We start from the raw sequence: 16,507 nt of genomic DNA on the forward strand, positions 1-16,507 counted from the left end.
GACATTTACTATACAATCGTATATGCTTTTTTATGCTCTAAAAGCAAGATTTTTACTAAATAAATATACCTTTTTTTAGGTAATTTGCCCAGTAGTGTTTGAAGTAAATTGTGTAGATATTGAATCTACAAATGGGAAGTTTCCAGCTCATTGATACTTGCTCTTTTTCAGGTGCCAGGTATAGGAAAAGTAACAGAGAAGATGTTAAAAGCCCTTGGAATTGTGACTTGCTCAGAACTTTACCAGCAGAGGGCACTGCTTTCTCTTCTTTTTTCAGAAGCGTCTTGGCATAATTTCTTGGAGATATCACTTGGTTTGGGCTCAACACATTTGGAAAAGTATGTTCTGGGGCTTTTTATGCATTTGCAGTTTGTTAAATGCTTTATAGTATGTGTTACATAGTATATATTTTAAGACATTTTACTGGCAACTCAACAGATATGAAAATGTGGCTCATTTAATATATATATTTTTAAGTAGTTTTGTGGTGCCTGTGTTGTTAGTATGCTTACAAGAAAGATACAAAACTTTTGCTTTATAATATTTGGCCGTTATGTGTAACAGCCATGTCTAATATGTGAAACCCAAAAAGGGTCATAGAAGTTGTGCCTAAGTGTATATCAAGATATTAAGGTAGTATTGTTTAGGATAACTTCATAATTACTAAAATAACTAGTGAGAAATGAGTAATTGACCCTAAACAGAGATTCTAAGAGCAACCCTTGCTCTTTATTATTACTGTATGATTGTAACATTCACATCGGTGTCTGATCTTCTTCATTCACTATTGAAAGTAAGTTAAGTATCTGCCTTCAATTCTGTGCCTCCCTTCATGTTTGTGTACATATTTGTAATAACTATTTGTGAATTTGCTGGACTTAGAACGGAGTATTTCTATACCCCCCTTCATGTCTGTTCTTTGAAGGTCATACTACTAGGGTATCAGAATGGGTGATTAGCCTCCTTCCTATTTGGAAGGGGGGAAATTATTCTTTCCAGTAAGTACATCTTTTCAATAATATGCGTCACTGCTAAGGCTGCCCTGAACATAAATATGTAACTCTGTCTTGTTCTTAAAAACAAAACAAACAAACACAAATTTGCTGTCTTAAGTAACCAAGAGTCTTAATTAAGGATTCTGAGCCCTTTCTTTTAAGTATTCCTTCATTAAATATTGCTTCTAGGTAGCTTTCAAAAGTGCTGAAATTCTATTTAAAAGTGATTTGGGACTTTGATTTGGTTTAATTAGGAGTTAGGTTCCAAAGCGTCTTAAGTACTTCAGAAAAACCTATTCTGTGTTATTTACATTACTTCTCTGACAAGGATTGATCTTCCATTTTTCACTTGATGACAAAATCATATATACAGTTAGCAATTTGTAGGCCACTAGGGTACTACCACAGATCTTAGGGGTTTTTCTTTTCCCTTGCAGAAGTTTTAACTTGAAACAAAATATGCAGGAAGGTTGACTTTGTAAAGGTGACTTGCCAAAAGATGAAATGAGGTTGTCCAAATACTTTATTTCTGTTCTGATAATGCAACCTCAAATGATTCTTTAGGAACTGATGCACTATCTTCCTTTGTTTACCCTGTTTAGCTGTTGTATAGTCTGGGAAATCTCATAGTACATTTAAAAGAAAAAAAAAAGTAGAAGTATTTCAAAAGATGAAAGTGAAGAAAATGTTTTTAATTGTATTGTCTAAGAAATTGATTTTTTTAGTTTGATTTTTACTGATACCAAGTTGATTTTGTTGATTTTTAAGGTGGAGAAAGCAAGCCTGTAACATATCAACATCTGATTCATCAGTAAATGTTTCATCTTATAGTCATTGTCTTTGACCAGCTTCTTTTAGGAAGGGTGAGGATACCAAACTTGTTATTTCTCAGACTTATAAACAGAAAAAGAACTTAAAGAAAATCCTCTGAGGAACTGCTTTTATGAAGAACAATTGTTAAAGGATGCTTAGTCAAAAGAACGAAACAACCATGAGGAAAAAAATATTCATCCCCTTTAAAAAGGACGATAGTCTAAGACAGAAAGCAAACTAATCCCTCAGATGAACAAATATTGGTAGTATGCTCAGGATTTTTGTCAAAGTACTTTGTAGTATATAGCTTGGCAAGACAGTGTAGGAATTGTAGTTAGTTTATGTTAGTTTTGTTTTTAACTCAACAGACTCGTAATAATGGAGAAGGCTGACTAATTTTACAAACTGTAGACTTTTTATTGACATCTGTGACTGTTCTATGACTCTACTTCATCTATAGTAGTATAAGTTTTATGGACATATCGTTTCCTTTTTGTACGCTCTGAAACTTGTTATGTAAGATTTGTAGAAAAAGCTAACATCCAGACTATAGAAAAGGTTGCTGTTATTTATTGAGACGTGGATGGTTGACTCGGAGTTTATTAAAAAGGTAACAATTATAAGTAAAGTGAGTATATAAAATATTTTTTCTTTTAAAGGGATGGAGAAAGAAAAAGTATGAGCACTGAAAGGTATGCCTTTTTAATATTGAAAAGATTACCCACTTAATACCAACTAGTGTAAAAATTTTTTTTGTCAAATAATTTCACCATATAGCTGCCTGTGTTAAAAAGCTAATTGCATGTACAGTGAGTTCACTACATCAGATTATCAAATTCAGTTCAGATTCCTTTTTTGCTTCAGAATTTTAGAGTTACTCCTGTCTATTTCTCTCTTCTCTTTTCTCATTATCTGCTTCTCCTAATGCCTTTAATGCATCAAATGGTCTTTAAGCCATAATATGCAGTGGGAATATAAAAATTTGAATTTTTTTTTATGTTCTAGGTTAATGTCTCTAATATGTTCCAATTTTTAACTGTTGTTGTTGTTCTGATTACATTCTAAGGGAATGTCTGCAGTCCTAACATCATAGAAAGGTGGAGAAACCTGAAAACTGATGAAGTCTACCATCCTCCCATTCCTAAGGCAAAATCACCTATACACGGGTCACTCCTGAGAGACTTTTGTGTAGCTTGTTCTTAAGTCTCTGCTGAACAAAGCACCACAATCTCCCATAGATAAGCTATTCCAGTGCTTTGGTGTCCTTGCAATTAGGACAGATCTACTTAACTAGTAAGTTAAGCCCTAATTGTTCTTCAGATCAATTAGATTTCCTTCCTCTTAGCAAAACCTTTTTGTGTACTTAAAGACTGTTATGTACCCCCCAGTCCTGGTCTTTTCCATTTTTACCACCTAATTTAGTGAATCCAGGCCATCAATAGAAAATGATTGTATTAGTTTCTATGGATGACATACTTTTCAGTATGCAGTTGAGAGAGCTTTCTCATTGGCTCACAAAGGCCTTCATATGACCCGAAGCTTGGAAGTTTATGTAGTTTTCGGCATGTTTCTATTTTATGCCAGGATAAGCACATTATATGTGCTTATCGCTTCCTGTGATGAAGTTTTGCTAAGATATTTTTATGAGTTTCCAACCGCTTTCTTACGTTTTCTCTTTCGTTTCTTCTCTCTCTTTTCCCAGCATATGTTTTCCCAATTCACATAGTCCCAGTAAAATCTCAAGCATGAGATCATAGCTACCTCTTCACAAAATTAGGCAATCTTCTTGAAAGTGTCCATGTCATCTCCCCATTTTATTCTTGCTTAGTATCTCTTCAGTTTTTCAAAGAGAAATTGAAAGAAAATCTGATGCCTTCTCTTCCTTGTTGTTTCTTATCTGCTTCTTCTGATGCACCAAACCTGTTTCATCTTCCCTCTTCTTTTTCTGATTTCCATGCATCTGTTCAGTGTGCAGAACGAATACAGCGTCAGTCTTTTAGGAAGAATAGCCTGCAGTCACGTGTGAAATGAGTATTGCATAATGCAGACTTGCAAGGCAAGTGCTAACTTTGCATGGGCAGCTGAAAATGTTACATTTCCTTACTTATGTTTAGTAACTTAAAGTGGCTTAAGCAGGTGCTGTATGTCACTTTCTAAGGTTTGTATTTAAAAAGGAGATATTGTGGGGAAGGAATCTGTGCAGAGCTGTAGTAATTATTTCTACCCTCATGTGTTGTCTCATCTTAGAAAAGAAGATAGGAAAAGATTCTTATTCATGTTGAGACTTAATAGTTGTGGGCAGCCTAAATAAGCTCCAGAAGATTTAGTACCACCAGAGCTGAGAAACAGAACTGTAGTCTTGTGCTGGTTTTGGAGGCAGATGGATAATCTGGGTAGCCTCTTGTACCCTTGTATTTTTCTTCTCTTCATCTCCCCTTCCTGAGAGAGATGGGTTTAGACTAGCAAGAGAGATGTGCTGCTGAAGTTGTACAGTTAGTTGCATGGGGGGAAGAGATGGGCCTGAAAATGCACTCTCTATCCTACCCCTTCCAAAGCTACTGTTTTTACAGTTTCCCAATTACTGCAGCATTGCCATGCTGCGTTGTCAGTACAGCACTTGGATAATGTTATAGGACCCACAGTGAAATGTTCGTCCTTAGTTATTTTGACAACCTGCAAATGTTCTTAGGGGAATGTGAATCGTGATAGGGGATGACTTTTCCACACAGTCAGGTAAACCTGAATGTCACTTAAGAGATGGGAAATCGACAAGTTCAGGGACCTCACATTCCTAAATACAAAGGCTAGCGTGAAACAATGGATCTGTGAGACCTTCCCAAAAGCATCTGGCAGCCATAAGTTTTGCTACCAGCTTCTCTTAAAACCACTACAGGCCAAACGTTGCCTTTCCTCTCCAGTTAGTACTGAAAGGCAGATACACACCAAAAAAAAAAAAAAAAACCACCACCCAGAACTGTAATTCCCCTGCTAAGGAACTCTCTTGGGAAGGCAGTTAGCAACATAGCAATATTTTTGGCAGAAAGCTTGTTTTTCCTCCTCTGAGGCTAGCCATAATTATTCTAGCTGGCAAACTTTTTCTTAGCATCTGCATTATTTATTTCTGGTACTTGGCTCTGAGGTTGACTTTCTAATCCTTTCATTCTTCTGATGTTACACAGCACTGTACAAAGGAGACCACATACAAATGAGTTGGCTCACTCCGTGAGTTCAGTTGGTGTTAGTGTTGTCTCATGTAAATACTGAAGCATTAATGAGCCTAAATCTGCATTTTTAAATACTTCATGAGAAGCTGAAACTGCCAAATTATTTGGAGGGGTTTGTGATCTTTTTTGAAACACATATACGTGCATAGATCTTTCTGAATAGTATTCATGTTAATATTCATTCTCCCTCTGAAGTCAACACTTAACCCCTACAACCTTCTTCTGATGTAGTTTTGTTAAAGTGCTCGAAACATATTTTTTAGATAGTCACTGAACAAATTTTAGGATTCATACTGAAAAAATCTTATCTTTTCCTTAGAACGTTCAGTGAAATTAACACAGCAGAAGATCAGTATAGCTTGTGTCGAGAACTTTGCAGAGACCTGGCTCAAGAGTTACAGAAAGAGGGACTTAAGGTATTTGCTCTTCTCTATTACTTGCAGAAAGATAACACTTGGCATTCAGGTTTATTAAATGCGGTGTTAGTGCTAAGGCTTTCAGCAGTATCCTACCCTGCATTCTGTCTTCAAAAGATTCCATTCTTTAATTTGCACATGATTTAGACAGAAATTTGATTTTGCTCAGATGGCTGTTTAATATCATCTCTGGAAAAATTAAATTAATTCACCAAATTATTTGACATACAAGAGATTTTATGCTAAAAAGCAATGTTAATAAACAAATGGAGCGACTGAAAAGAGTGGACTGTCTAGGATCTGTGCTCTGGCCGATCATATAGTTCTGATGTGTTTAAAGGACGGCGTTCTGTCATGATCTGTGTCATGTATTCACAGAGGATCCAGCTGATAGCCCATAGCGTAGTTCTAAAAGGTTCGTGTGTCCTGTACTTGCTGAAAAGGTATTCATATTTTTTAATGGTGTGAATGGTATAAACAGCCTCTGTATTTCTTCTCCCCCCTAATTTCTGTTTTTTCTCTGGAAAAAACAGTTCATATTTTCTATAGTGCTCTTTGTGGTAAAGCAAGGAATAACATTCAAGACCTAGAAGAATTCTGATTAGCCCTCTTCAGCCATAAAAAAAAATTGGTCTCAAAAGATGACAGGAAGAAAGGGAAATCAGTGGCTGTGAAGGACAAAGGGTAAACTTTCAAGAGTACCAAAGTACAGTTTATTTACATTTGGATGGACATGCTAAATGACACAAATGGTTTCAAAATTGTTGCCAAGGGCTTTGTATTTGAAGAAAAATATGGCAATTACTTTTAGATTAGCGGACTACTAAGCAGCTGAGAATTATTATGTGGTTACCGAATTGCATACATGCAATTCAGAATTCAGTCAGAATTTTGCTCTTCTGACTCTGTATTTACATACATAGATGCTGTGTGTTGTTCTGATAGCGCCGTGCGGGAGGAAGTTTTCAGCAGACCCTTCATTGGATATCACCTAAGGATCCTCACTCGTTTTCTCAGCAAGGTTGAGAAAACTGGTGCTGAAAGTTCCCGGGTCAGGAAATAACATTTGTGATAGGCAGTGGCAGAAGTTCTGGCTGCAGCCAGAGCATGAAATGTATTGACTCTGCACCGCTGGCAGATGGTCTGCTGGGGACTGTAGCCAAATGAACCAGTTTACAAAATTCATCTTTGGCAGCAGTTTGGGAGCAAGTACAGAATCTTATAGACAAGTCCTTGGCAGTGCCCCTTGCCGTGCCCAAATACAGGTAGAGTCTTGACTAGGACTTTAACGCCTTTATATAGAAGTTACGTAAGAATTGTTTCTGTGCCATGTGGTAGATGTGTAACTTTCTTTCGTAGGGTAAAACTGTTACCCTGAAGCTGAAGAATGTGAACTTTGAAGTAAAAACAAGAGCTTCAACTGTGCCATCTTCTGTTTCTACTGAGGAGGAAATATTTGCTGTTGCTAAAGACTTATTAGGGACAGAAATTGATACTGTTTCTCCTCATCCTTTACGGATAAGACTAATGGGTATAATATTTCAAACTTGTTCCTTTTTAGAGTTACTGTGTATCAAAATAATAGATTGTACTCTGAAGTAAAATTGGAATAACTGATTTATTCTTTTTCCGTTACCCTGCTAGTTTTTGCATAGTGGAGCAGTTCTGGAGCGCTGAATAGTGACTCAGGATTGTTTCACTATCTTAGGTTGTATCTTTCCTACCACCTGTTGTCCCTGGAGCAATGTACACCTTGGCATGAGAGCAGAAACTTAATGCGTAGCAGTCTTTGGTTCTACTTCCTTAAAAGAGCTTTTAAATCTGCTTTGTACCACAGCAGCATAGAAACAAAAGCCTTAAATAAAAGTGCTTAGAATTTGAAGATGCTGTGTTTTGACAGAAGTTACCAGATTTCTTGCAGAAGTTAATTGTACGTTTGAATTTTAAGACCCAACGTACTTCAGGTGCTTGTACGTATTTCTATTTGAACCATTCAGTGATAAATAAAACTGATTTGTTCTATTAAAACATACTGAAGGAAAAAATATTTTTGATGGGAAAATTTTACGCAGAACTATCTTTCAGACTTGATTTTACGTAACTATTAAGTTCATAGCCTCCCATTATAGTGCAATCAGTTAATACTTCATGGTAACTGAAATTAGTTATAGAGTTGGGCAAGTATTCAGGCATGATGAGAAAGTGTATGGATCTTGTGATCCACTGTTAGCATTTGCAGGTAGTATGGCTTCTGTTTAGAGTTAGGGTGTGCTTTTATTGAGTTGTTATATACCTGAGAAAGGTGTTCATTAAGTACTAATGTCAACATTTCAGAAAATTGGTGTTATAAGCTGTAACTTTTGTTTTTCATCATTAGGTGTACGAGTATCAGGATTTCTAAGTGAAGAAGAGAAGAAGTACCAACAAAGAAGTATTAAAAGTTTTCTCAAATCAGGAAAAGAAATCAATTTTCTTAGGCTTGAGCCAGGGAAATCCAACCAAGAACTCTGCACAAAAAATTCAGAAGCAGCTCCCAGAGGGAGTTTTTTTGATAAAAAGCGAGCTGCAAGGCAACAAAACAGGGAGGATCTTTTTCTAAATGAAGATGTAGATAAGCGGGTCTTTCATGATAGGAAATCATCAGCAAATTTTATGGAAGAAACTAGCAAAGTCACAGCCATGCAGAATTCTGCTGTGCATAAGATCTTCACCTGCCCTGTGTGCTTTGAGGAGCAAAGCAGCAGTAGTTTGGAGGAGCTTAACAGACATATTGATGAGTGCCTTGCTGGGAGTCTTGTTAAAGATACTGTAGAAATATTGAAGAATGAGAGTTCAAAAGAAAATACATTTAACTCTATTCCATGCTGTAAAAATGAAAATGTTGAGGTATGTCAAAAAAGTAATATGGATCAATTAGCAGGTACATGCCAGTCAGCAAGTACAGATGTCAACTCTGCTAGCAGTAGCGCAGAAAAATTCACTCAGATGGTAGTTGCTAAACCTCACAAAGAAAGACAGCCTAGCCAGCTTGGTGATATTGCTAGAAATGTGTGTATAAAACAGTGTCTTTTTCCCAAAAGAATTTCTCTGGAGAATGCAGACCATCTTGAAAAGATTGAGAATACGGAAGAAACTAGTTCATCCTGTTTCTTTGAAGCCAAAGAAGACAATGTTCTTGTTTGTCCAGTTTGTAATTTAGAACAGAAAACCACTAGTCTTATGTTGTTTAATAGACATGTGGATATCTGCTTAAATAAAGGCATTATCCAGGAGCTGACAGAAAAAAACAATTGTCCTACTAAGACTTATGATACAGAAAATTCAAACAGAGTTGGTGAGTATGCGCATTAAGATTTGTTTGATTGTTCAAATTACCAATTTGTGTAATAAAAATAATGTGATTATGGTATACTTTGAACTTTTCAGGGCCTTGAGACTGTTGCCACAAATTAATTTGAGTAAGGTGTGTGTAAGAGTAAACATTTTTTTTAAATAAAAATATCAAATCCCTTTCAATGACAAATTAGATTTATGAATTTGTAGTAGTTGCGCAGTGCATTCTCTTTTGCGGTGAAGGTGATGTAGGAATTACTACTCATTTCTGTCTAGTCCCATGTTTGCTATCCCCCAACCATGCTCAGAAAGGTGTTTGTAAGGTCCCTCTGAAATTTCTATCAGTGAAAATGTTTTTAGCCTGGATCATTTCATTCGGTTGACAGAAAAGTTCCATTAAGTAGTATGTTGGCAAAAACAAAGAGGTTGTGAACTAAAGCATAAAGGCAGGAACTTGCAAACCTTCCCCCCCCCCCCCCACCAATAAAATATATCGCATAACAGCACTTGTGACATGCCAAACCAATTGCTTATTTACTCAAGCAGCTTCTCTTTTTGATGAAGAATTAATTTGAGGGTTATAATGATGAAGAATCTTTGACAAGATTAGAGGCCATGCACAGATATTTCTGTAGCTGCTGAAAATGCCTTGTTCGTAATCTAGCTTGGGAGCTTAATGAGAGAAAATTAAAACATTAACGTGTTGGAATTACTAGAACACAGTTAAGACTTACAATATGAATTTTTTACAAAGGAAATGTTATAAGCAGTGTGATTATTAGCTGTGCAGACAGGCTTTGTTTTAAATGAAATATCTTCCTGTTAGTAAAGATTCTTTTTTCCTCTGAAGGACAAACAATTTGAAAACATAGTTTTCAATAACCGCCTTGAAAATCAACTACGTTCTGCTGAAATATTTATGAAAACTGCAGCAGAGTTCAAATTAATCCCTTAATTTAATAACTAAAGGTTTTTTAATAATAACATATTTTTTAAAGAAAATATATGACAGTACTGAAACTGCAGATAATAAAATGTTACCTGCTTCTTGAGAGAGATTCAGTTCAGGTATGTCAGAAAAGAATGGGAAGGAAAAGCTTTACTCAGAGCTATTCTTTTAAAAGTTCTGCTAGGTCTGTATTTTCCACAGCATTCTTTCTGCATAAGTAATTCATTTTGGTTGTTCCCAATTGTTCTTCAGGAAGTTTAAGCAGAGGACAGCAGTGTACAAATCAGTCACAAGGAACAAAAAGGTAAGAGTGTTTTGGAAGCTGATCACACAACTCTTACTTTAAAATAATAACACCGTCAAGTTACTCAGTTTTGTAAAGTTGTGTGAATGTGTTGTGTATGTTTCCTTTTTCTTTTTTTTTTTTTTTTTTTTTTTAACTTTAGGTCTGGACTTGCAACTTCACAGTCAGTATCAAAAAAGGCCAAGTCAAGCAATTCCAAGCATACAATTGAAATGTTTTTTAAATGACTATGTAGCAATGTATTCTGTATGAAGTATTTCATAATGTTTTATGACTGTAAATTAACTTAGCATCAGCGGTAGGCTTGAGTGAGAGAACTATCTCTTTGGAGTCATTGCATGTCTATGTAAAAAGAACATGATGTTTGAAGTAGAATACAACTGAAGTAATTTAATTTTTTTGAGAATAATACAATTTTCTCAGTTGTTTCTGAGAAAAAAAATCTGCTAGCACTTAATTTTTGTTGTTTATATTGAAAATGTGAAACTACTTTGTTGGAGTCACCAGTAATCTCGTGGGTTGCCTCCGCTGTTCAACGGACAGAGCAGGGAGGTTAGAGCTGCCACACTGAGCAAGCCAACAGAGCGACCGCCTGAGAAAGCAGGCGTTGTTAGCTGGGGTGCCAGGCTGTGCTTACATGAGGGGCCTCTTCACAGATCCCAGCTAGCACCTCTGCAAGGCCCAGTGCTGTGTTGCATGTGGCAGACGAACTAGCTCAGGCTTGCCCTTCATCAGACAATTCAACAGCAAACCGAGTTGCAGCATTAGCTGTGTTATAGTGAAGAAGAGGCGAGTTTCCTGATTTCACTTCTCATGAACATTTGTTTCATCAGTTGAGACAAAAATTGGTTGGTGTTGCAGTTTCAAAGGAAAAGAGCAAGAATTCAGAGCCCAGGCAAGCTTCTGCTGTAGTCCCTGGAAATTACTTCAATAAGAGGTGATACACCAACCCTGACAGGCTCAATCTTATGAGATACAAAATGATTCCACTGATTTAAAAAAATGAATAAACCTGTTGATGAGAAAAGGGATGGCTCCAGGTTAGTCAGATGTGTGCTGTTTGATCCTTGGCCTTTCGAAAGAAACCGAGAACTTGAGGTTTCTTTGAAACCGTCAAGTTGGTACCTTTCAGTGGCAGTAAATTCGGGCTAACTTAAAAATCTCATAGTGCAATAATAATATGAATGATATCTAAATATGCATGATGCTGAAATGAAGTAACTTTCTTATTGTTACTCATCTTTCTCCTTTAAAAATGTTTTGTATTTTTGAATAAATATTTTATTATAATTGAATAATATTTATCGAGCAAATAATTTATGATGGTAGCATACTTAAAGCTATACAAACAATGATGAGCCCTTGTGGAAATATAAACTACTTTATATTTTGTAATCTTTAAAGAAGTGTTGTTGTTAGAAGCATCTGTTTTGTTGTTGAAATGTATTGGGATTACTCTCTGGTGGTTTTTGTTTTTTCTGTTTTTTGGGGGGAAGGGGAGGGCTGGGGAGAAGGAGAGGTCTTTTTTTTTTCCTCCAAACAAACGTGTACTTGATCTTTTCTGGATGCTCTGGTTAAGTCCAGAATCTGCTTCTTCACTTCCAAATTTGTTGGAACGATTTAGAAAAGCACCATCTCTACCTACTTATCTCTACTCATTTGCCAGAAGCCACTATGCCCACAGCTCTGTCATTTGAATTTGTGTCAGGGCTCCCTAATCTCCTTTGGACCAAATCAGCTGGGCTAGTTCTGACTGCTGTGTAAGCTAGCTCAGTTGACTGTCTAAAGCAGGTCAGTGAGCATTCAGCATGTGCTGTTCTGCTGATGGAGCTGGGGGATGGAAATTTTTGGTTGGAGAGACATAAAAGCAACTGGGGGAGCAATAGCTTAAGTTGCCACTGCTGTTTAGAAAGTGAACATCTATCCCATAGTTAGCCTACATCTGTCTGTATGCTCTCTCTTAAGTCCTTGTTTGAGTTGCTAGACTGTTCCTCACTGTCACATGTTAACGCAAGGTCTGATTCAATAAAATATGTAAAATCTGAGTATTATCTTCCCTTTGTGTGTATTTCTTTAAAATTTATATTTTTTACATATGCATTACTTAGCGCAAAAAAACACCCCTACTGTAAATGCTTGAACAAATAAAATAAGTCTGTCTTAGCCTGGGAAATTATTTTATCATCTCTGTAAAAAGTGTCATAGAGCTATCTTTGAGTACTGAAAATTAAAATCAAGGACTATCTTAGTTAATGGGAAAATAAAACTCAGCATTAATCTCAAGACAGAAATATACGTATTTCAGATGTGTATAAAATGTTACTATCTTATAGAAAAGTGATTCCATATATTTACAGAAGATGCCTGGTGAACATGTTTTACTATTTTCCATGCAAAATATTTATTGTAACTTGGAAGTATTTTTTCTATTCAGTGTAAGCTGTTATATAGCACTTATTAGTGTTTTTATTTGAAGAAGGCTTTCAGTGCAGGATTAAGTAGTGTCATAACCTTCTGTCATGTTTTGTATGTGTGTGTGTGTTTTTGATTTTGGTTTTTTTTGCCCCTCAGCTCTTATGGAGAAAACTGTGCAAGTGAATATTTTCTGTCCTGCGTTTTTCTCAGTGCATATATATCTGTATGTATATAGTACCTGTGTTGCATTGGTAATAAGTGTCCTTAACTTAAAGTCTGCTTTCATTAACATCCAGAAAGTTCTTTATCACTTGCCTGATCTAACTTAAGGTATAAATTATTCCTGTGTGAGCCATTCCACGCTTATCAAATCAAGTGTCCTAAGGACAACTGCTCTAAAGCGCTTGAATGAGCTAGGATGGCAACAGATGAGAATTTTTGCGTAGTGTAAGTATCTGTTACTTACAGTCGTTGTGTGTATATATGTCCATCATCTTGAATTTCTCTTGTAATTAATTATGTATGATAGAGAAAAGGATGACAGTTCTGTTATCTTACTTTTTTCTCTCCACCACTTCTGAAGAAGACGAATGCAAACATGTGCATGGTCATGGAGCGTTTATTGGTAAGGGTTATGTGCTTGACATGATTAGTTGCAGAGATGCCTTTCCCCACCCAGTACCAGGCTCGTTTGAGTTGATCCTGTAAATCACCAGTACATAAAAACTTACAGAATAGCATTTTCCTATTGAATCTGTTTACTGCTATCTATAGTAATATCTTCATTTATTTTAAGTTTTGAAATATATTGTCTGTAGAATGTTTTACTGTGGTTGGATATTAGTCACCCGTTTTGTTCAAGTTCATTGGTTGTCTGACCTGGGAGTTTGAGAGATTCTTTATATTTAAAAAGGTTGGAGATTTGGAAAACATCCAGCTCTTCATATTGGGAATATAGGTAAACTGTTGCTTGTGTTGCTTCGTTCTCAAAGTTCCTGAAGTTGATTTTTAAAGTGACAGTAATTCTACAGGTAGGAACTTCAGCAGGGCAGAGTTTGGGCTGGAATTGCTCTGTCAGTAGCTTGATTCTTGTTGGAATTTTTACCATGTTTATAACATCTTTCTCTGTCTCTTATGTTGCAGTATGCAGGGCCAAGCAAGAGATTATATCAATGTAGCTGTCAAGAGTCATATTGCTGGCAAGTGAGCCTGGGGAGCAGCCTGCAGGTGCCCTCGATTTGTTGTCCAGCTGGTGTTCTGTAGGATCTGTGCCATGTCTTTTCTTATTTCCATTGCTGCACAGCAGCACCAGTTGAGATTCGGCTTCTCCATAAACGTTTTGATGAGCACTCTAAAGGCAAGCCGCAGCAGCTAGTCTAGCTGTAACAAGGGGCCGAGGGGGGAGAAGAGTGTAACTGTAAGGTGCTACAGTTGCACAGGCCAACAATTTATACATCACTGGATTCAGAATCCTACAAAATGTAATACTTCTTATTAAAATCTAATACTTGCTGCCAGGATGTTAGGTTCAGGTCTCGCCTCCTTTTATAAGACATAATTTTTGTTTGTTCCCTTTTCTTAATGCACTATTTCCAGCCATGCTTTTGTCTCGCTTCACTGTTTTTTCCTTCTTACTGGATTTACTTATTTATGTATTTATTATTATTATTATTTTCCAATGTTAACAAATAATCTCAATTCCTCGTGTTCTCCATTCCTAGAAGAGAGGAGTCGGTGAAACAAGTGAGTAAGATGTTCCCATAGTCCCTTGCTCTGCCCTCTGATATGAGTGGTTTCCTCATTGGTCTTTTCTGCAAGTTGCTGGGGCCTTTGGAAAGAGTCACTATTGCAGTGAGTTGTATAGAGAATGTGGTGAACTTAGTACTTGCAAAGTTTGAGTATATAAAGCAACTGTCCTGAAAAAGTTGATTAAGAGAGCAGGGATAAGCTATGAAATAATAGTGTTGTGTGATAGCAATTAGAACCTGAAACCGATAAACAGTGTTTCCAGGCTCTGTGTACAACTGTCCCTGGTTTCGAGGTTCTTGCTGCAATTCTGGTTATGTTTGAGGCTGCAGATCTAGCATGTCTTTGGTGCCAGCTGCGTGAAGTGAATCTAAGAATTCTAAGGTTGTCCTTTTTCTCTCCTGTGGGGAAGGAGCATTAATACTGCAAACAGTGGGCCTGTGTTACGTGCTCAGTCCCCACACAGAAATAACGCTCTTCCTCTGAAGAAGCTGTGCTGGAACATCCGACTCGCAGGAAGCGAGTAAAAGTAAAATCTCCATATGGCTAAATCAGTTAGTTCTTGCCGCTCAGGGTCAGTTTTCAGCTGGAAAAAGTTCCTCTACTAGAGTGCACTTAATGTATCTAGGTTTCATAAGACAGTTTTATCACATGTAGATAATACTGTACATCACAACCTGCTGATATAAAAAATGTTTGAAGGAGAAAAGAATTATAAAATCCATTTGTGTACAATAAGCAGAATCTGAGCAAATAGTTTTGTATCCAGACTTGCTTGATTTATAAACTGCTTTGAGTCTTTCAGATTAAAGTTACCATGTATATTTATAGTGTTAATAATTTTAGAAGTTAAGATGACTGTGTAATCTGAGGTAACCTTTATCTACGTAAAACGAAACACCAGTGCTTGCTTAAGTAGATGAAAGTAATAGTGGAGTTGGAATTGCAAGATAAGCTGGGAATTCTCTGATTAGATAGGTCTCCAGAAGATGTCAGTTCACTAAAACCAAACCTTTGGGGATGTATGTATCAATTTCAATTGGACTTGGACAAAAAGGAGTATCATCTGCCTGAAAATTAACTGTGTCTTGTGTAAGACTACTTACGTGCATGTTTCTGCCCTGAGTAGTTCTTGCCAGAAGCACCTCAGTCTCTAACATCCCAAGAGTGAGACAGGCCTGCAAGGGGCACAGAGACAGTCTCCTCTGATCCAGTGAACGCTGGTCTAGAGTAGAGTAACTCCAAGAGGAATTTCCCAAGAAACTGGCCTTCAGTCTGCAGAGAGCTCCATGACTACCCTGCAATTAGTGACAAAGCTCCCTAGCTCTAGGGGCCCATGCAAGCTATAGTGTCCGCTCTGTGTGAACGCATGTAGCCATGTGTGTGCGCGCACACCTGTGTGTGTGCCCACGCATATTTTTTTGTAGCATCATTTTTGAAAGTGCCTCTTGTTTGTGTGACGATTGGGAAGTGCTGCAGAAGTAAATAGGACTGCCGCTTTGTCCATGCATGTGTTTGCAGGTGCAAATTGCTATTTACTCCCAAGACTAACAGCTTAATTTGTGCTGTGCTAGAGAGGACCCTAGGGAGGACTATGCAAGGGTGACATGTTGCCTAGCTAATGTCAAAAGCTCTGTGTATTTAGTCCCCACTTGCTTTTGAAAAAAATACCTAAAGCTACTACTCACCCTTCCCTCTTTGGGACGGTGTGGCCAAGTGCTAGTGTAAGGCAGCGCTGCAGGCGTGCTGGGGAGCGCTGCCAGGCCCGCTGGCTGGCTGTGCTTGGGTCCATTTGCAGCCCTAGGAACCGGTTTTTCAGTGCAGCAGAGAAAACACACCCCAGGCAAATGCCTAGCACCTCCCTCAGCACACCACCTGAGGCTCTTTCCCTCAGAGGAGAAAGAGGACCTGAAAGCTGCCATGAAGGGGCTGAGCGCTCTGTTCGGCGTCAGGGAGGAAGCGAGGCAGGTGGCCGCAGCAGCCAGCCACGACAGCCGTGAGTGAGCGGGGACGGGGCAGCACGGGGCACTGAGGCGAGGCCTGGCTTTAAGTTGGTAACTGAGAGAGTATCGCTCTAGGAAGCAAATAGCTGGAAGCACCAAAGGGCTTTCTGTGCCTCTTGTACTGTGCTGGGAGGGGAGAGCAGATGGTTTTTAAAATCACTCGTCACTAAACTTTGTGATGGGAGTCAGCCTGGGAGGAGGGGAGTTCTCCTTTCACCTTCACCTGCTTGAGCAGTCAGTCCCAGGTAGGCAGCTCTGCTTCTGCTTCTCCCCAGGCCCCTGGGGTGTCTGAGACCTGCCGTTGTGCTT

At 37.8% G+C, this 16,507-nt stretch overlaps 2 protein-coding genes across 28 annotated transcripts in view; both read left to right on the forward strand.

Moving 5' to 3' along the window:
• The window catches only part of LOC104152942 (DNA polymerase kappa), a 35,831-nt gene extending 23,749 nt beyond the window's left edge, over positions 1-12,082 (forward strand). For all 10 annotated transcript variants that reach the window (XM_068925523.1, XM_068925517.1, XM_068925521.1 and 7 more), the window contains 7 exons: positions 172-338; positions 2,468-2,500; positions 5,352-5,448; positions 6,808-6,979; positions 7,826-8,782; positions 9,983-10,034; positions 10,177-12,082. In XM_068925523.1, coding sequence (XP_068781624.1) covers positions 172-338; positions 2,468-2,500; positions 5,352-5,448; positions 6,808-6,979; positions 7,826-8,782; positions 9,983-10,034; positions 10,177-10,261 — 1,563 coding nt within the window. In that variant the 3' untranslated portion in view covers positions 10,262-12,082. The remainder of the gene's footprint in view (positions 1-171; positions 339-2,467; positions 2,501-5,351; positions 5,449-6,807; positions 6,980-7,825; positions 8,783-9,982; positions 10,035-10,176) is intronic.
• A 2,797-nt stretch (positions 12,083-14,879) lies between these two features.
• The window catches only part of LOC104152941 (ankyrin repeat and death domain-containing protein 1B), a 45,407-nt gene continuing 43,779 nt past the window's right edge, over positions 14,880-16,507 (forward strand). For 6 of the 18 annotated variants that reach the window (XR_011137444.1, XM_068925534.1, XM_068925540.1 and 3 more), the window contains exon 1: positions 14,883-16,191. Coding sequence is in view for 15 of the 18 variants with exons in the window: in XM_068925534.1 (XP_068781635.1) it covers positions 16,116-16,191 (76 nt within the window). In the remaining 3 variants the exon portion in view is untranslated. Of the gene's footprint in view, positions 16,192-16,507 lie in introns of all 18 variants that reach the window. The other 12 variants (XR_011137445.1, XM_068925544.1, XM_068925542.1 and 9 more) reach the window with 8 other exon arrangements.

The sequence above is a fragment of the Struthio camelus genome, chromosome W, assembly GCF_040807025.1.
Source record: "Struthio camelus isolate bStrCam1 chromosome W, bStrCam1.hap1, whole genome shotgun sequence".
Lineage (NCBI taxonomy): Eukaryota > Metazoa > Chordata > Aves > Struthioniformes > Struthionidae > Struthio > Struthio camelus.